The following is a 19417-nucleotide window of genomic DNA, read 5'->3' on the forward strand; positions in this document are numbered from 1 at the left end:
CTGAGGCAGAAAAAGCTGAAGCCCTGGGTGCTCGGGAAGGCCCCCCCTCCTCTAAAACGAGGACCGGGGCGCGGGGAGCCAGCCAGGGAAGGAACAGTCGGGCCACCGCGCCTCTGCCAGCCGCCCGCCCGCCCGCCTCACAGTTTTGGTTACTAGGCGTTGAGCTCAGGAAAGCGCTCTCCGTTCCGGAGCCCACGGTGTGAATTCTGAGAGCAGCGCAGCACGCGCCCGCCCGGCGGGCCCTTCCCCGCCGCAGACCTGGTGCTGGGTCTGAGTCCGAGTCTGCGCTGCCCCGGCCCGCCCCGCCCTCCGAGGCGCCCACGGCCCCCCACAACGAGGGGCGCGCGGGGTGTGCAGGGCCCGGGGCCGCTCCCTTAGAGCTGCGGGGGCGGCCTCCCAGCGCGGGCGGGCGGGCAGCGTGTGGAGGCTCTGCTCCACGGTTCTCTTTGTAAAACACAAAAATATATCTCTGTGGAACGTGGCTTCTCTCCCATCCCGCGGCGCTGCAGGGCCCCGGGGGCCCCGGGGGAGCACCGGGCACATGTCACCCTGACCCCCGCGCGGCCGCTCTGCGACAGGAGCTCCGTCCTTGCAGAGAGAGGGCGCCGGCTCCCTCGTCCCCAGCGGGGCGGCCTGCCCGGTGGCTCCCACTTAAGAACGTGGCAAAAGCTGAAGCGAGTCTCTGGGAGGGCAGGGCGGCCCCCGCAGGCGGCCCCGCTCCGGGCGGCCCCGCTCCGCTCCGCACACGGCTCAGTGTCTCTTCGTGGAGGACACCTTCTTCTTGCGCGCTGCCAGCATCTCGTAGAAGGGGTCCCTGCTGATGGCCGCTCTGGAACACAGACGGGGCGACGGGGAGAGGCTGAGGGTCGGGGCGCTGATCTCAGAGACCCCTCGAGCAGGGCTGCCCCGGGGCACCGGGCTCACGCCCCAGAGGGTGTGGCGCTGAGACAAGCAGATGCCCGTGGGGCAACCCGGACAGGCTTCCCCGACGCCCCAGCCAGATGGGGTGCAGGACTGCCCCCCGGGACACGGCCCCCCATGTCCTCACACCGTGGGGCACCGACACAGGAGGGGGCTTGGGCCGGCAGCTCAGCTCACACCGGGCACCCCTGCCCTGCGCACAGTCCTTCCCCTGGGGGGCCTCGATGTTCCCCTCTGGGCCTGGACCCACAGCGCCCCCCAGGGTCAGGAGTGACGGAGTAAGATGTTTACCACCACTGCCGGGCGGGGTGGCTGCTGGGTGGAGAAACAGACCTGCCTCCCCCTGTGGGGCCGAGGGTGCCTGCTCCCGCCCCTGTACTGGGCCTGGGAGTGCGCCCGGGACACCCCGACCCGACCCGAGGGCAGCCCGTACCTGATGCACTTGATCCACTCGCCCTTCTCCTCGGGCGTTGGGGCGGAGATCCGGTACACGGTGTGGTTCCCCTCCACCACGCGCCCGTCGGCCTCCGTCTTGCAGGCCTTGATGACCTGGTCCTTGTTGTCCGGGATGTACAGCTCGAAGCAGTTCTGAGGACCAGAGCAGGGCGGTCACCGAGGGCCGAGCGCGCGGCCGACCGAGGAGGAGCGGCGCTCAGGCTCCCAGAGACCCTCCCGCGGCCTCCGTGAGACGCGGGCAGGGCCTGGAGGGAGCTCTGCAGCACGGGGACCGGGTGCCACCGGCTCACGGGCAGAGGTGCCCGCCGATGGGGAGAGCCAGCCAGCGATGCCCCGGTGCCCCCAGCCGCAGGGAAGACACCTACAAGGCACCGCCGCTCCTGGGATGGGGTCCTGACCGTGAGGCTGGGGGGGCTGCCTTCTCCGGAGGGACAGCTCTGCCCCTCTGGGTGACGGTCAGTAAGTGGCCCTCAGCAGGTGGGCAGAACAGAGGTTGCTTAGGGCCTCCTCATCTTTGGCCTGAACACCGAATCCAAGGCACAACGGGGCGCTTCTGTTCCGCTTTGTTGTTGTTGTTGTTTTAAGTAAACCTCTGTACTTGAACTCTTCTGCAGAGAACTGCCACGCCCACCTCTCTCGTCCCAAGTATCTCGGCGAAAGCACTCACCGGCTTTTTGGAGTCCTCCACCTCCCGGATGCTCAGGTTCTCCAGAGGGATGATCCCCCGCGGCTCCTTGTCCTGCGGGAGACCGCACAGCCTCAGGAGGGAGGCCCCGGGGCCCGGTCCGCGCGCACCACGCCGCACACGACCCGGGACACGACTCGCCCCAGCCCGCCTGCTCCCCCAGCCTCTCCCAGCTCAGCCGGGCCGCGGACGCCCCCAACAAAGCAGCGCCAGGAGACGCGGAGCGCTGTCGAGGCGCCGCACCTGAGCCCCCGTCACCAAAGGCCTCCGCAAGGAGCACGCCCGGGGGTCCGACGGAGGCCCCGCGAGAGCCGCGGCCGGCCCTCGGGGCAGAACAGGGGAGCCCTTCGCACCGAAAGCTCCCGCCTCTCGGCCCGGCCCCTGCTCATCTTTCGAGCCCCGGTTCCAAGTCAGGTACCCCCAAAACCCCAGCCTGGTCCTAGAGCCCCAACGCCAGGGACACAGCTGCGTCGAAGGTCGCCCCGGCCCGTGACCTCCTGCCCCGTCTTGTCCGAGAGAACGTGCCCACCTGACACATTCCACCGGGGCCCAAAAGGGCACCTCAACTCCTGCCGGTGCCCGGCCCCCCCAGGGCTCCAGCTCCGAGGGGTCACCGCCGCACAGGTGCCTGGGCGCCCTCTCTGGACAGTTCCCCCAGCAAATACTCCGCCAGCAGCCGGGCGGGTGTTGCAGAGAGGGCGCCCCGAGTCCCCAGCGGGACCCTGGCTCTCAGCCGGTGAAGGCGGGCAGGACCACGCGCAGCCTCCCCGCCCCCTGCCCGCCGGGACCAGCCGCAGGCGCGGTGCCGCCGCACACCTGCTCTCCAGGGCACCGAGGAGGGCGCGCACGGGACCAGCTCGAGAGCACGTCGGGGTCCCCCCCACCCCTCTTCCTCACCGCCTTCCTCACACGCCTGCCCGTGGCCGCGCTTCTGCATCAAAGGATTTAGCCTCTCCGCTGCCCCGGGACCTCTGAGTTCCCCAGGTCACGCTTAGCGTCACCTCAGCGTCACCCCCTTCAACAGGCCACAGACTCTTGCTTGGCAGCTCGTCCAGGCTCACTCCCTCCCGCCCAGCTCCGAAGCCCCTTCCGCAGCGACGCGCACGCCCCGCCCTCCTGCCTTCCCCGGCCCGGGCTCCGTCTGGAAGCGGGGGAGACGCCCCACGCCCGCAGGGCTCCCAGGCCCGGGGCCCCAGTCCTCCCCCCACCCCGCACCACCCTCTTCCCGGCCCGGCCATGCGGACCGGCCTGGGGCCCCCCTGCCACCTCAGAAACGGGGCCGGGCGGGGCGCGCTCACCGTCGTGTACTCGAAGTAGTACAGGCAGTTGTCGGTGAGGATGAACCAGCGCCGCTTCCAGGTCTTCACCCGGCCGCCTGCGGAGCAGAGAGAGACGCGAGTCGGCGGGGGCGCGGGGCTGGGGCCGCGGCACACAGCTCCCTCCGGGCGAGGGGAGGGAGCGAGGGCAGGGCCCCGGGGAGACGCGGGGACCACGGCAGGGTTTGCACCGGTGACAAGACACAGAGCCAGACAGAAGCGCCTTTCACAGGATGAAAGTCCGTGGGCATGAGCAGAGCAAGCGAGTCAGGCGGCCCGGAGACGCCCGGGAAGCGGGTGAGAGCGGGGTGAGCGCGGGCTGCGATGGGGGCGCCGGGACGCGTGGCTCGGCCGAGGGCCTCTATTGGTGGGGCGGGAATGGGCAAACGCACAGAAAAGGGGGGAGAGGATCAGCCCCCCCCGCCCCCCGTCCGGGCCGCACTGCCGGGCCCCGCCAGCCCCACCGCGTGGAGCCGCGCGGCCAGAGGGCCCGGGGAGGAGCGGGAGTGAGGACATTGTCGCCCGTCACCGTCAAACCCACGGGTTTCTTGGGACGCGTGACCGGGCCTCCCTGGGCGCACGCAGTGCGTCTCCCCTGGCTTCAGGCTCCCGGGCCCGTGTCCTGCCTCAGGGAGGACTCCCTGGGGGCGGGGGCCACTCAGGGACTTCTGCACGCTGGGGCCCCCCCCCAGAAAACTGGTGACAGGGACAGCCGGACCAGGGGCCCCTGAGCGCCGAGTGGCGGCGGTGAGCGGAGACCCTGCCCGAGTCCCCCCCCCCTCCCCGCCAACACACACAGTCCCCAGCTGCAGAGGAGGCGCGGAGGGGGCTGGGGTTCCGGCGAGGTGGGTGCTGAGGCGCCAGCCCGACCAGGACCCGCTCACACGCAGGCGCCACGGCCCTGCCTTCTCTCTCCGCGCGGCGGGTCGCTGGGGGAGCTCTCTGGCCTCGAGCGGCGCAGAGCACGCCCAGGCCCTCGGCGGGCACACGGGGCACCCCGGAGCGCGTCCTGCTGCCCGGGGACGGCGGGGGCTCTTCGGCTGAGCCTCAGCCCACAGAGGGGACCACCTCTGCGGTGCCCTCCGCGGAGGGCAGGGCCTGGGGCTGTCCGTCCAGCGGGGCCTCGGTCCCGCCTCCTCTCCCGCCTCACCCCGGGAGCGGGCGGTCCTGAAGGGCGCGCTCCGGCCGCCAGGACACGCCTGCGCGCTGGCCCCTGGTGGGGGGGGGCCTGGGGGGGGGCCCGCGAGCAGCGGCAGGCGGTGCAGCCTGCGGTTTCGGTCCCCGTCGCGGCGTACAGAGCACTGAATGCCTGAACCCTCGGGGAGGCTCCAAGGTCGACCACCAAGGCCCAGGCCCTGCCCGGCACGGACCCCGGCCACGGACGGGGTGTGCGCAGCGAGCATGCGCGGCCGCCGCCAGGGCTGGCTGGTGTCGGGCAGAGCGACTCTCTCCCCGCCGCGGGGGGTGGGGCCTCTGGGCGCTCGTGCCCCCCCCCAGGCGGGGGTGGGGGCCACGGAGGGAGACGGGAATGGGGCCCGGGCGGATCGAGGTGAATGAGGAGGGAGGAGGCGAGGAATTCACGAGGAACCGGGGCCTCTCTGCCGTAAAAAGCACCCCACCCCCATTCTGGAGTCGGGAACTCGGCTGTTCCCCCTCCCGGGCCTCCATCGCCACCCAGGGCTCAGCCCCCGGGACACTTGCCCCTCCCCTCGCTGGCGACCACCCAAGCACCCCCAGGGGGCAGGGCCACTGGGCGCCCAGGGCTCAGGAAGTCATGGGGGGGCGGGTCGAGGGATCGATGCCAAAGCGGGATGGGCGGGAGTCCAGCGGGACAAGCAGAGGGGGCGCCCCCTGGTGGCCGAGGAAGCGCGGCGGTCCCCTGACCGCCGGCGGGGTCCCAGAGCCTCCGCCGGAAGCGTCGCTGCGGCCCCCGGGGGGCGCTTCCGTGGGGAAGGGGACACAGACGGGAAGCAAGCAGATAGGCCCCTGCGCGCCCAGGACAGTCCCCGTGGAACTCACAGAGCCACCCCCTCCTCAGGGTCCCCGCGCCCGAGGGGGACGGGCCGGAGGCCTCTGGAGCCGGAACAGCCCGCCGGCCCCCAAGTGTTCTAACGCACGCCACCACTGGGGACGGGGGTGCTTCTCCCGGGCAGTGCTGCCCGAGTCGGGCTTAAGCCGACGGCAGAGCAGCTCCTCGCCTGGGGGGGCCATGTCCCCAGACCAGCGGCTGCGGAATGGGTCTCGACAACGTAACTCAGGCTGATGGCGGGGGGGCTCGCGAGGCCTCACTGGGAAAGGGGAGGGACGAGAACAGGGCTGAGGTCCGAGCGCCCTCCCCGAACGCCCAGGAAGTGAGGCAGCGGGACTCCGAGGAGGAACTTTTGTTTTTTGTCTTAAAAAAGAAACAAGTTCTACTGGGCGGCGCTCGCAGCCTAGGAAACACCCTTCCCCTTTCCGTGGAAAGGTCAGCGTCTCCTGGGCCGCGCAACCCGGACCCTTCCGCCCACCGCGGACCAGAAGCACGCGGCTTCGGGAAGTCAAAACGCCTTCCTCCTCCTCCCCTCCGCTGCGGAGACCACGCTTTAGTTCCTGGGTGTCGACCGAAACGGAGTGTGCTCCCTGGCCACCGGCCGCGAGACGGCTGGGCGGGCGCTGCCCGCGCCCCCGCGCACCGCCATGTGGGAGGGTGCGTGTTCTCGGCCTGGCGCCCCGCCGTCCGGCCGCTGTGCGCCACGCGGACGCGGGGAGCGGCGACAGCGGCCCCGGACCCTGGCCAGTTCCTTAGGGACTGCGCAGGAAGTTAGAAGCAGCGTGAACACTACCACCAGCAATTAAAAAGAAAATGACCAAAAATAACAGAAGAAGCAGCTGCAGCAGCATCACAGAGGCCTGGGCAGGGAGAGCGAGCAGGGGGGAGGGGGTACATACCTCCTGGAGTTTGGGGCGGGGAAAAGGAGAGCCAAAATCATGGAAACATACAAATGAGGGAGAAAAGAAAATTAAAACAAAGAAATTCAACCCAGCTCCTCAGTCTCAAAGTGCAATGCGACCGTCACTCCCGTCTGCCTGGGGCGGGGCGGGGCGGGGCTGGGGGAGGGGCCGCCTGCCTGGCCTGAAGGGAGGGGCTCAGCAGCCACAGCCCACCCAAGGGTGAGGCAGGTGTCTAGGGCACTACAGAACTTGGCCCCAAGGACCCCACGACTGAGTTCTCACAAAGCTGCCATTTCTTCATTGCCATGACAACTGCTTTGGGGAGCAGTCACGGTCTTTTGTCCGCGGGCACCCCTCTTTGAAGTGTGTGTACACACCGGAGTGCACAGCCTGCGGCTACCTGCGCCCCGGGGGCCCGGCCCTGCCCCGCCCCGCACAGGTGTGAGGGCGCTGGGCACACACGCCCCGAGAGTGGCCGGGTGGGGGCTGGAGAAAGGAACACAGTGATCCGAAAACCGGGACCCACGCTTAGCTGGATTCTGTCTGACGTTCTGGGAAACCTCATGAATTTGCATGTCCTGCTGCAGGAACCAAGACGGCCCCCCTACGGCTCTAATTTTAGCAGCGGGCTGCCGACACGGGCGCTGCCCCTGCGCACCAGCGCTTTAACAGACTTTGCTGGGGGGGGGGCATCCCTGCAAGCCGGGTGCCCTCGCTCGGTTTCCAGCAGCCCCCCGACACTGGAGCCACTCGGCACTGAAGACGCAGAGCAGCAGCGGCCACCTCTGCCGTTAGTAATTTGGATTCACCGGCTTAAACGTAGACGGAATGTCGGCTAATTCCAGAGCTCAAAACCCTCAGCGATGAGGCAGCGCTTTGCCAGCGGATGGGCCGGGTCACCAGGTGTCAACACAGGGACTCGGGCCGCCCTCCCGCAGGAAATGCAGACCCTGCCGCCGCCGGGGCCGGTCAGGGGGCCGGCTGCCCTCCCAGCACTCCCCGCCGGCCGAGCCGGTCACAGTCAGGGCAGGGCTCTAACCCCGCCGAGCAGCCGAAGGGGGGCGGGGACCAGGCTGGTCAGCAGCCTGACGACGTGCGACCCACGCCGCCACGGAAGGCCGGACTCCGACAGCGGCCCAGAGACCGACCCCGCGTGTCTGGGGGTCCAGCGCGGCCACTGGGTGTGGACGGGGGCGTCACGCAAACCCCGCCGCTCCCTCCCTCTGGGTGACCTGAGCTCCTTCAGGGCAGGAGTCTCGGCCCTGCGAGCTCGCTTCTGCCCGCGGGAGGAGGACTCCCCGGTCTTTCGGGGTGAACAGAACCGCCGGCAGGGCTGACTGGGGCGGGGGGGGGGGGTTTGGGGGGGAGGGGCTGCGGGGGGTGCGGCAGCCGGGCTCGGGTTTGCCATGCACGCGGCCGGTGGGAGCCAGATGCGAGCATGATGATGCACTGGGCGGTGGGTGGGCGCGGGGTGCGCGTCTGAGTGATGGGAAGTAGAGAGATGGATGCGGCGGGCCCAGCCCAGTGAGGGGGAGGGGGGCACGGAGGGGAGAGGCCAGGCCGTCACTTCCGGAGCGGACGGACGTGCGGCGTGCACGTGCACGTGCTCGCGGGCCACTTCCGGGGCCGAGCGAAGTCTGCCCCACGAGCCTCCCACGTCCCCCGGGGGCACTGCTGGCCTTCCCTTCCTCCCTGGAGGTGGCTCTGGCGCCAGCAGCGTGAGTTCGCCCCAAAGCCCCGCCGCGGCCGCGCGGGCACCTGCACCCCGGGGCGCCGCTCACCGAGCTTCAGCAGCCAGCCCTCGCGGTCGGGGTTGAAGAAGGTGTGCGTGAGGTCGTTGCCGTCGTCCTCGGGGATCTTGAAGGGCTCGTTCTTGATGCTCTCGTAGAGGTTCTGGCGAGAGAGGCCCTGCGTGTCTCCGGCTCCCCCCCCCCCCAGGCGCCTCTCCCTGCTGCCCCCACTGTCCCGGCCCCGCCCGCACCAGCGCTCCCGAGCTGCAGCCTGCAGCCTGCAGCCTGCGGGGAAGGCGGGCACTGAGGCCCGGGGACGGAGCCCCGCCCGCACACGAGTGGGAGGCCTGGGGGACGACGACCCAGGGAGGACAGAGAGCAGCCCGACCTCCAGTCCCGCCTTCAGCTCCAGACTTACAACCCCCTGCCCCGCCTTCTGACTCCCCGGCGGGGGGGCCGCACCACCCACCTCCAAAGGGGACGCACACGCCCCAGCGAGAGAGGAGCTGCACCCCGCACCCCACTGAGCCCCCCCCACGCGTGCTCACCCGCAGCAGCTCCTCGGGCAGGTCCCCGCCGTCGTTGATGCCCCGGTTCATGGCCACGAACCTCTCCACGGTGGGCTTGTCCTTGACGTTGGGGTTGTGCAGGCTGGTGTTCAGCATGATGATGGCGAAGGAGAGCACGTAGCACGTGTCTGTGAGGGGCGGGGGGCCCGTCAGACACGGCCGCGGGGGCCCGGAGCTGGGGCCAGGCCGCCGGGGAGAGCGAGGCAACCCCCTCGTCCAGGGCGCCGAGGGGCTCGCCGCCTCAGGTCGCGACAGGACGGCGCACCGCAGGCACCTGGGGACGCCGCGCAGCGTCCACCGAGGAGAACGCGAGCTGCCTGGAGCCCCGCCCCCTCACGCACCTGCGTCCCGTGCCCTGCCCCCGCATGCCCCACGGACACGTGGTCACCAAACTGGAGTTGGAGCGGGGACATGATTTGGAATCCTGCTTTTTGCTCATCTTATTAGCATTTCCCTGTATCAATAAGAACTCTTTAGAAATACGAGTTTTAAGCTACGTAACTTAAAGACACCACCAGTTCCACCGCACTCCCTGTGGCTGGACTCCGGGCTGTCCCCTCCCTGCTGCTGCCATAACTGCCGTCTGGGTGCGTGTTCCCAGGCACGGCCCGCCCCCTCCCCGGGGGGAGCGCCCGGGGGCCCGCCCATGCCGGCCGCCTACCCGTGGACTGGAACACCCCGGGGTTGCACTGGCAGTACCGCTGGGCGAACGCCTCCATCATGCGGTCGATCTTCTGGGCCTCGCCGGGCAGCCGGAAGCTCCACAGGAACTGCCTGGGGGGCCGAGACGGCTGTGTCACCTGCGTCGCGGGGCTGGGGGCTCGTGCACCCTCCCTCATTCCCGGAGATCCTCCTGCCCAAGGGCTCGGGACACTGTGGCGGGGACCCCACCAGATCGCCACCGCGCACCCCTGCTCTCCCGGTCGAGGGGAGAGCGTCCCGGGATGCATGGAAAACGAATGTTTTCCTAGCGGGGGGGCGGGGGGCGGCTTCCCCCTCAGGAAAGCACGCAGACTGAAACAGGGACGTGGCGCCGCTCACGTGAACTCTGCTGCTCAGAAACCAGGGCGAGGCGGGGGCAAGGGACCGACCCACTGGAGCGGAGACCCGCGGCCGGCAGGGCCCGTCCGCACCGAGTCCCCGTCTCCAAGTGGCCGCAGGGACTGGCACCACCGCTCCTGCCGCAGCAGGGTGAGCCCGCAGTGACGGTTTCCCCGAGGCCCGAGGTCACAGACCCAGTGAGAAGCGGAAGTTACATTCCCTCTGCACTGACGGGCGCGGCCACCTGCTCCCTGGTCTGGGCCGGAGACCGAAGCCTGCCCCCACTGCCTGCCAGGAGCCAGGACCGACTCCAGAGACGGAGCACACGCCCGGCCCCAGAGACGGGGCGGGAAGCCGGAGGGAGAGCTCCACCCAGTCTGCCTCTGGGTGCCCCCCCACCCCCCACCATCTGGGGCCCGAGTGGCCCCTCTCTTATTCCAGCGCCCCCCCCCAAGACGGCCAGATTAACCCCAACTGCGAGGCCCGAATGCCCCCCCGGGGGCAGACGCGACCAGGACCTGCCTCTCCCGCCCCACCACGCCCGCCCCACCACGCTCACCGTAAGGCCTGCACCAGGTTGAGGTCGGTGAACTCGTGCAGGCCCACAAACGCATGCAGGACCTGGATGTTGAACTCGTCTCTGTCGAGGGAAACAAGGTGCGGGGCGGGGTGTCAGGCACCGGGAAGCCCGGCTCCCCCAGCTCCCCGCTGGCGGGTCCCCACGCCGAGTCCTGTGGGCCCGGGACCCCACCCGGGGCAGAAGGCCCGGCCCCCGCACTGCGGCCCTTGGCCCCAGGGTCGCGCCGCTGATGCGGGTGCTGCTGCTCCAGACGCACTCTCGGGAGGAACCCAGCGTCCTGGCCCCGGCTGGTGGCTCCGCGGACTGAGCGCCGGCCTGCTCCCTCCCTCCCTCCCCCCGCCCCCCCTCTAAAAGTAAATAAACAGAATCTGGAAAAGACGACAGGGACTCGGCGCTCTGAGCCGGCCCCGCCCCGCGGCCGCGGCCTCACCTCTCCCCCAGGCAGTCCCCGATGGCCGTCTTGTTGAGGCCCTCGCCCTTGTACAGGAACTGGGCAATGTCTTCGCAGGTGTTCTTCAGCAGGTCGTTGGCGACGAGGAACTGGATCCCCTGGAAAGCACGGCGGAGATGCCGACGGTGCCCCAGACCCGCCCGGGAAGGGGGCGAAGGGCGCCGGGGGGGGGGGGGCTCCAGACACAGGGGCACTGACGGCGGGCCGGGCGTCCTTCCCCCTACCTTCTTCGGGTCCATGTTGAACTTCTTCCTGCCCATGGCCACCTGTTTGTTCCTCTGCATGTTCTTCCTGCAACACGACCGCCAGAGCCACATCAGGGCTGCGGCGGTCAGCGGGCGGGCGAGGCGGACCCGGTCCCCACGCGCGCGGCTGTGGAAGGGCCGCCGAACACCCGGCCGGGGCCCACTCTCGGGTGCCCCCCCCACCCCCGGCGTTCTCTCGCACGGGTGCCTCTGAACCGTGCTGACTTGTGACTCATGCCGCCCGACCCCCGGCGCCGTGCGCCCGGGAACGACGGTCCGCGAGCTAACCAGTGCCGCTGCGTGGAGGGCGCGGAGGGTGCTGCGACCAACCCCCCCCCCGCCCCCCCGTCCCCCAGTCCAGCCTTCCCGCCACCTCCGCAGCCCCCTCGGCCCCCCAGCCCCGCCGCGGAGGGGGGCAGGCAGCGAGGACGGCTGCCCGTGTGCTCGCAAGCAAACCGGGCAGAAGACACGCTGTTCTCCTGGGAAGCGCCAGAGCGGCCGGCTCACCTTTCCTCTGTGGACCCCAGGTTTTCGATTTCGTTAGCCACTTCTGCTATCTCATCCTTCAGCCTCTGCAAGACAGACAGCGCAGGGTCACCTCCGTCACCGGGGGGAGGTGCGCGTCAGGTCAGAGCCTCTGAAGTCCCACAGGACCCCTCCCGGCGAGAAGCACAACGAAGTGAAATGAGACAAACACAAAAAAATGTAAAGCACTTTGCAAAAGACTTCCCGGGCACAAACGCTGACCTCCTCCCAGCAGCCAGCATGCAAGGGGACACCGAGGTGCGAGGCACCTGCTGACCCCCAGGAGGCCCCTCGGACGTCCGCCCGCCCCCGAGGAGCCTGCAGGCCAACACAGCTGCCGCGCGGCCGTTGAGACGGAACGCCAGCCCGGGGCCTGCTTCCTCCCTCCCACTTCCCTCCCTCCCCCGCACGTCGGCGTGGACTGTGGCCGCCAGGGGCCCCCTCTCCCAGCATCCACCAGTGGCGTAGCCGTCGAAGCATCAGGGCAAGTGGCCACAGTGCCCGGTACCGGAGCCGGCACCGCAGCAGCTCCGCGCTTCCTCTGCATGCTGCAGCACACGGGGTGCCGGGGGGCCCCCACTCCCAGCTCCCAGCTATTTCACGGAGAACCCTAGAGGAGCGCCTGCTGCCTGGGGGAAGGAGCCCAGCTAGGGCTCCGGTGACTTGCGTCCCACAACGCCTGCTGGCCACGTGAAGGAACCCAGAAAAGCCCCGATGGGCACTCATGGCAACGACGCGTCTCCGAGCGACCGGCCACCCCACCCCGTCCCATGTGACCGTGAACACACTCGGGCCTGCGGCCGCCCGTGCACACCAGGCGGTTCCATCCTGCCCTCCGGACCGAGGGACGGACATGCAAGGAGCCGAGACTCGGGGCTCCCACGCCGCTCGCCCAGCAAGTGGCGGCGCCAGGGCCGGCGCACGGGGGCCACAGCCCTCACCCGTGGCCCCGGGAGCCCGAGGGCCACACTGCCCCTGACCGCCGGCCAGCTGGTGGAGCACACGGACCACGCACCTCTCTGAGCCCCACCCCTCCCGGTGACCACTCTGCCACCCGCACTCGGTGCGGGGCCCGCGGGTCAGAGAACACGCTCTGCGGGACACCTGTCCCGGCAGCACCCGGCGCCCGCCTACCTGGATGTCGGCCAGCAGCTCCTGCTTCCTCCGCCGGATGTTCTCCAGCTCCTGGCGCTCCTCCGCCGTCAGGTCGCTGGGGACTGCGCGGAAGGGGAAAGCATGAGAAGAAAGCTCACATCCTGCCGAAAAGTAAAACCCAGAGGCCGCCAGACCCGGCAGAGGAGAAGGAGCTGGGGCGCGGAGCAGCGCAGGGCGAAGGAGCACGCACCCTGGCCCGGCCTCGGGGAGGGGGCTGGTCAGCCGACCTCTCTGACCCCGGGTCCCTCCCTGAGTCCGACCCCAACGTGGAGGGCCACGTTGGGACACCTCTGGCGGCGAGGGGAGGGGCCACCGCAGAGCACGGAGGCTGTGCGCCCCCCTGGAGGAGCGAGGGGAGGGACTGCGCAGGTAGAGGAAAGACCCACCAGGATACACCCCCGCTGAGAACAGTGCTGAGCTCTGGGCACTTTTCTCCCCACCTCATCCTTCTACGTGGTCTGAGCGATGTTCTAAAACCAGCTCGTGCCCTCTGACCCTGCTGGGAGCCGCGGGTGCCGGGAACGGGAAGCACCGGCGTCAGGCAGGCCCAGCCCGCGCCCACCGCACACCGGGCAGCCCACCGCACGGGCGCCGGGCCCTGCAAACGCAGGTGTGCGCGCGCCCACCTGGCCTCAGGAGAAAGTGAGACCAGCAGCGCCCCAGCCGCATCAGAGCAGCCCCGCTGTGAGAAGCCACAGGCCCACCACAGGGCCCCGCCCCATTCTGGGGGGAAGCCCGCCCGCCCGTCCGCTCCGGCGGCTCTGCAGTTCTCACATGGGGGCTTCTGGCCCGCCCGTCTTGGGGACCGGGTGTTCCCCAAGAGGCTGATTCCTGGAGGCCCCGGAAGACAAGCACTTGCTCCGACACGACGTGGTTTTGAAATCCGGGCGACACTCCCTTTTTATCGGCTCTTCTACGGGGAACGGACAGTGGGGCTTCGGCTCTGCAGCTGCAGACAGGGCTCCACCAGCTCGCCGGCAAGCCCGGCCCCGGCCAGGCCAGCGGAAGCTGACGACCAGTGGACCCGTGCGCCCCGAGGAGCCCCCCAGGCCAGGACAGAGGGCCGGGCCGGCCTGCGAGCGAGCAGCCGGCTGTGCAGCCGGCCTGGAGCCCCCAGGCCGACGGCGGGGAGCCGGGCAGGGCCTGTCCCGAGGAGGAACCCGGACAGACGCCAGCCTCCAGCAGGGCTCCCGGTCCGGGAGGCCCCGCGCCGAGTCCCCGCGGGCAGAGAGCGCGGAGGAGACAAAGGGCACTCCAAAAAACAGGAAACTCTGAACAGGGGCAACGGAGAAAAAGAGTGAGCTCTCGGAAATCAAACCCATCTGGCCCCTCTGGCCCCTCCCGAAATGAAGCCCCGGACAGACGCAGCTGAGGCGCTCCCCCGAACAAGGGGCCGAGAGAAAAGGCTGGAAAACAGAGGCAGACTGAAAACACGCAGTCAATTCGTTCGGTGGAAGAGACGGCTCCTCTCGTCTCGCAGAGAAACGTGCACCGTGCGCGGGGCGGGAGCTGCAGCGCGGAGCTGCCCTCAGACCCCGTGGGGGTCGGCAGGCCGCCGCGGTGCGCACGCAGGTGTGCACAGGCAAGGCGGGGGGCACCGTCAGAGCCCGACACAAGGACCCCGGGCCTAGGCCAGGCCCCGGTCGGGCAGGAGGGTGGGTGGGACCCCTTTCACACCGAGGACCCCGAGGCCCATCTTCCGGGCCCGCCCCCCGGCCTTCCCCCAGCAGGCGGACCCGCCGCTGGCTGACCCAGGCGAGCAAGGGCCTGGCCCCCGGGGCGGCGCCGCAACATGGGGACCAGAGCAGGCGGTCCGAGGGGCCCCGCAGGCCGCGGGGGGACGGCGGCAGGGGCTGGGCCTCAGGCAGCCGCATGCACTCTGCCCTCGGCCCTGGGGGGAGCACCCCACCGGGTGGGGCCTCCTGTGCAGCCGTGCGGGGTGCAGTGCGGAGGACCGGCCAGATGGCAGCGCAGCAGACAGCCCCTCCCCCGATGGCCGCCACATGCCGCGGCCACGCTGCTGGGCCGGGGAGGCAGCTGAGCAAGCCCTCCTCGCTCCCTCAGAGCGGCGGGGGCTGGCGGGGGCGGCCCACGTGCAGAGGACGCAGAGCCGAGCCGCAGGGGCCCCGGCCCGGGAGCTCCTTCACAAGGCATCGTGCACAGGGCACCGGGGGCCGCCGCCACGGGCCCCCTGCTGCCCCCTCGCGGGGCCCCAGTTTAATGAGGGAGATTAAAGCGCCCACAACAAGGGGCCCCTGTGCTCGGCCGCGAACAGAGAACCCTCACAAGGGAGGCTCCTGTTTGTCTCCCTACTTAAATGTTGCTCTGCAGACTGTACCAGTGGGCAGGAGCCCGTGCCGGGACGTGCCCCCGCCGCAGCACACAAGGGGGGGCGTCTTAAAGGGGCAGGCCCTTCCTCCCGGCCGGAGGCACGGTCCCGGGCGCAGTGAGTGGGTGCAGCACATGGCGGCCGGCGGTGCCGCGGGCAGCGCCCCGTGACTGACCTGCCGGGAAGCCCCCGTGCAGACGCAGGCGCACAGACCACTGCCCACCGGGGCGGGCGGCACCGCCTGTGCCCCATCGCAGGGGCTGAGTGAGGGTCCTCGGTGCGCGCTAGGGCGAGGCGCCAGGGGTCCCCGGCCACGGCAGGACCCTCTGCCCTGCTTCGAAGACACGCTGGACTTCCCTTCCCACTGTGACCGCCAACTGTCCCCCTCCCCCTCGTGGCCCCTCCTGGCAAAGGCCAAGGACGCAGACCGACGCCGGACCGGAGTGAGGACGACAGCCCAGGAGGCCCACCCTCTCCCCAGTGCAGGGGGGAGACGGACGAGAGACCAGCCTGGCGCACCCCCCTACCCCACCACCCCGACCCTGCCCGGGCAGCGCACGGACACCTCCGGCTCTGGAGGGGACGTCGGCCACTGGCAAACAAACAGCCCTGGGTTCGAAGGTGCAAAGCTGGGACACTGCCCGTGGGCAGAGGCGACGTTCCGCCCCCGAAGACCGGGACACCAGGCGGCCCGTCAGGAGTCCCAGCGTGGCGGGCGCTGGTCACGAGGCTGGGCACCCGGACTGCACGCCTGCAGCTGCGGTTGCATCACCGCCCTGCCCTGCCCTGAGGGCGGGCCACCTGGCCTCCCAGGGAAGCCCAGTGACTCACAGTGCAAAGTCAAAGGACTAGAGAGGTTTCGGCGACACAGGAATGTCCCGCAGACTTTCACAAGCCCTGGACCCTTGCCGACGAGACGTGGGCGGGGTCAGCCCTTTAAGACGGGCACCAGCCGGTAACCACGTCTCGGGTGGCTTCTCGGGTACGGACCCAGAGGCCCGTGACGCGGAAGGCGCGCCCTGGGTCGACCAGCAGGCCTGGGGCCGGCTGGTGAGACCAGAGCCGGTGGTGGGGAGGAGGGACGTGGCAGAGGGGTGTGACCGGAGCCCAGACTCGGTGACCCGTGCCGCCGCCAGCACTGACCCATCCCGGTGTCTGCCTCCTTTGGGGAACGGACGACTGGCCTTTCCCGCTGACCGAAAACCAGAGCGGTCCTTTCTAAAACTGGCCGCCCGGGGTTTGGCCTCCGGGAGGAAGCAGATCCCGCCACACCGCCGTGAGGAGGGGTCTTGAGGCCATTATGAAGAGTGAGACGGGCCCCAGGGGGAGAGTCCCGGGTGGTCCCACCGGCAGGAGGGCCAGGGCGAGGGCTCCAACCACTGACCGCACCGCCGGACACGGGGGTGGGGGGGGCTTCGGCTGCGCACATTCTGCTGGGCACGGGGGCTGCAGAGCCGTGCCCGGAACTCCTGGCTTCTGCGGACCTCGGCCCCTCTCTGAAGAGGCTACAGTTTGAGTTTCATGTAGAGACCTCAGAAGAAATGTCTCCCCACCGGTTTATGGCCTGAGAGCTGTTGGAAACCACGTGAGACCAGAACTGGGCCGGCGCACCGGCCCGGGGCCAGCAGAGTTGCCGCTTGGCACAGCCGGGAGAGGAGCTGCCTCGCCACCCTCGGCGAGCGGTTCGGACCCCCGGCCCGGACTGTCCCACAGAACCACCCCGGCCCCTCGGGAGGTACAAGAACTGAGGACTTCACCACCACTGTCCCCGCCTTTCCGAGGAGCGCCATCCTGAGCACGCACCCGCCCCACGGGCGAGCTGCCCGGCGGGGCAGGGGCAGGGGCAGGGATACTCGTCTGCTCCGTGGCCTCGGGGACCCACCCCCCACCCCGGTCCCCATCCCCGCCTTCTCAAGTGGGGGTACCTGTGACCGAGCTCCGCAAGCAGTCCCATAAAAGCCAAGCGTTTTGTCCTTAACCTTCCACAGAAAATGCTGGAACCTGCAGACTCGGTTGGTGTAACGTTCTGACTTAACCAGCTAACCAATGGGAAGTGAAGCCAAAATTCAGGGCAGTAAAAGAAACTAAGTTATAAAATTGTATCCTAAAAAGTTCGGTTTAGAAAAACAAAGTTTACATCTGCTTTCAATAAAAGCCAAACGAGAAACTGGCCGTTTTAAGAAGCTCGCCCTCTTCTAAACCCTGGCGGTGCCACACGGGCGCCGCGGCCCCGCCTTCCGGGCGCACCCGCACCCACGCCCAGACAGCTACGAAGCGGCCCCTGAAAGGGCCGCAGGAGCGCAGAGCCAGCGGGACCCAGCTCCACTGGGAGGGCCTGCCCCGCCTCCGGCCTCCCTGGGACCTGGGCGGAGTCCCTGGCTCTCGGGAAAGCCCACGATCCCCTGCCCCGCCGACCCGCCGACCCGCCGACCCGCCGAGACCGAGCCCTCTGTGCCCGCCCCCCCACCTTCCTCCGAGGCCCGGGCAGGCCTGTGCCGCTGTGGTCACCGTCACGGGCACAGCTGTGCTGCCACACCTCTGCCTGCCCCAAAGAGAGGCTGGCCGGGGCGGGGCGCAGGGGGTCGACCCTCTCGCACTTGACTCTGGTTCCTGGAACCTGCTTGCACGCTGGCTCTTCGCGAGACCCCGGCTTCCGCTCGCTGACACGGCCCCTCGGCCTCACAGCTGGGACGGACCCCCCGGGTCGAATTAAATGCGCACCCACCGGCTCCTCTATGTGCACTGGTGGGAGTGGGGCCCCCCACACCCGGGCGAGGCCCCGAGGTCCGTGAGGAATAGCAGAGACCCCTGCGGTTCTGCGGGCCTGTGCCTGGCCCCCACGCAGGACCGGAGGCCCGCGGACGGGCCCTGGGAGCCAGCTCGCTCCTACTCCCCAGGCCTGAAGAAACCGCGCCGGGCCCGTGCGGGAGCAGAGCACGAGACCCCAGGCCCCGGGGCCCCGGGCGGCAGGGAGCAGAGCAGGGTCCCCTCGCTGGACACGAGGCTCCGCGCTGAGGGCGCCCACACCACCCGTCCGCCTCTTACCCGGAGCGCGTCCTCGCCCCCACCGCCCAGCAGCAGCGTCAAAGCCTGGGCAGGGCGCAGCCGTCCGCCTCAGAGCCCGTGGTGGGCCGGCACCGCGGCCCCAGCGCCCCCGGGGGAGGGAGGGCCGGAGCGGCCCGAGCACGTGTGCCGGCGCAGCCGGGGCGGGGGCGGCGGGAGGGAGCAGAGGCCGAGCGGAAGCCGGGGAGCCGGAGCCGATGCCGGCGCGGACGCGGGGCTGTCGCCGGCCGGCACGCAGAGCCCGTGCTCCCGGCTCTCTGCAGGCTCACCGCGAGGACGCAGTCACGGCCGCCCCTCCTCCGGCTCCCCCGCTCCCCGGCGGGGCCTCCTGCAGAGGCGGGGGCGCGCCGCCCGCCCGCGAGCGTTCACAGCCTCTGCTCTCCCTCTCCTCTCGGCAGCAGCGGGGCCCTGGCGGCTGCTTCCCGGAGACGTTAACCCTTGCTGCGGTGCCTCCCCGCACCGCACGGGCGGGCGGGCGGGTCTGCCGAGAGCAGGCCGCTCTGTCCCCCCGAGCACCGGCCGCCTCCTTCCCTGCTCTGCTCCGCGCCGCCCACGCCAGCGGCCGGCCTCACTCCGAGGCCCTGCCTCCTGCGCTCCAGGCCGCGGCCCCACTCCCCGCGCGGATGCTCCGGCCTGCTCCCCCGAGGGGCGAGCCTCCCGCTCAGGACACACGCTGGCCACTGTCCCCACACGCCGGCCCTGGGTCTGGGCCCCGACTGGGGCCGCGGCATCACCCTTGGCCCCGCTCCGGTGCAGCTGCGGCGGGCAGCTGGCCCTGGGACACCTCTGGCTGCGGGTGGGGACTGAAGCACGGCGACGACGGGCTGAGAGCCACAGCTGCCAGGCTCGGGGGGCGGGCGGCACCGAGAACACGGGTGTGGTTTGGGGACCCGGGCCCCACGCCGCGGGCCCCACAGGCACACGCCCCACGCACACGAGAGCCGGGACAGCTGGGGCAGCGGTCTGTGGAGCCCCCCGAGAGACAGGGCCGTTCCCCGGGGGATAGGGAGGGAGGGACGGGGCTCCCACAGCGAGCCCCAGAGGAGCCGGGGGACAGGCGGGGGACGGGTCACCACGCCAGCCGGACCAGGGCTCTTCGACCTCGCCCCGCTGACCGGTCAGGGTCACTGTGCTGTGGGGCCACATCCCACCTCTGTCCGGCTGCACCCTGGCTCCGCCCACTGGCTGCCAGCAGCACCGCTGCCCCACCCCCAGGGGTGACAAATGTCCTCTGGAGGGGGGACTGCCCTGGGTAAGAACCTCGGCTCTGGATAAACAACTAAAAAGGGGAGAAACTAAAAACACTGTGGCCTTCCCGTCTTGTCTGCAGGAAGCTGTGGTGAGGAGGCCCCGCCTCCTACCCCCGCCCGAGCCCTGGAGTTTCCTGGTCCCCGCGGCAGGGCCGCAGACGCCGAGCGCC

At 70.2% G+C, this 19417-nt stretch overlaps 1 protein-coding gene across 3 annotated transcripts in view; it reads right to left on the reverse strand.

Moving 5' to 3' along the window:
• Positions 1-599: 599 nt before the first annotated feature.
• CYTH1 (cytohesin 1) overlaps positions 600-19417 on the reverse strand; it is a 52723-nt gene continuing 33905 nt past the window's right edge. Inside the window, exons 1-13 of one of the 3 annotated variants that reach the window (XM_045835926.1) lie at positions 17980-17997; positions 12585-12667; positions 11433-11497; positions 10905-10971; positions 10660-10778; positions 10209-10289; positions 9270-9382; positions 8588-8736; positions 8090-8202; positions 3361-3439; positions 2045-2116; positions 1355-1509; positions 600-829 (exon numbers count right to left, since the gene is read on the reverse strand). In XM_045835926.1, coding sequence (XP_045691882.1) covers positions 751-829; positions 1355-1509; positions 2045-2116; positions 3361-3439; positions 8090-8202; positions 8588-8736; positions 9270-9382; positions 10209-10289; positions 10660-10778; positions 10905-10964 — 1020 coding nt within the window. In that variant the 5' untranslated portion in view covers positions 10965-10971; positions 11433-11497; positions 12585-12667; positions 17980-17997 and the 3' untranslated portion in view covers positions 600-750. Of the gene's footprint in view, positions 830-1354; positions 1510-2044; positions 2117-3360; positions 3440-8089; positions 8203-8587; positions 8737-9269; positions 9383-10208; positions 10290-10659; positions 10779-10904; positions 10972-11432; positions 11498-12584; positions 12668-17979; positions 17998-19417 lie in introns of those variants that run through there. The other 2 variants (XM_045835925.1, XM_045835924.1) reach the window with 2 other exon arrangements.

This window comes from Phyllostomus hastatus, unplaced genomic scaffold (assembly GCF_019186645.2).
Source record: "Phyllostomus hastatus isolate PE091 unplaced genomic scaffold, TTU_PhHast_1.1 phas_contig_210, whole genome shotgun sequence".
NCBI classification, from domain to species: Eukaryota; Metazoa; Chordata; class Mammalia; order Chiroptera; family Phyllostomidae; genus Phyllostomus; species Phyllostomus hastatus.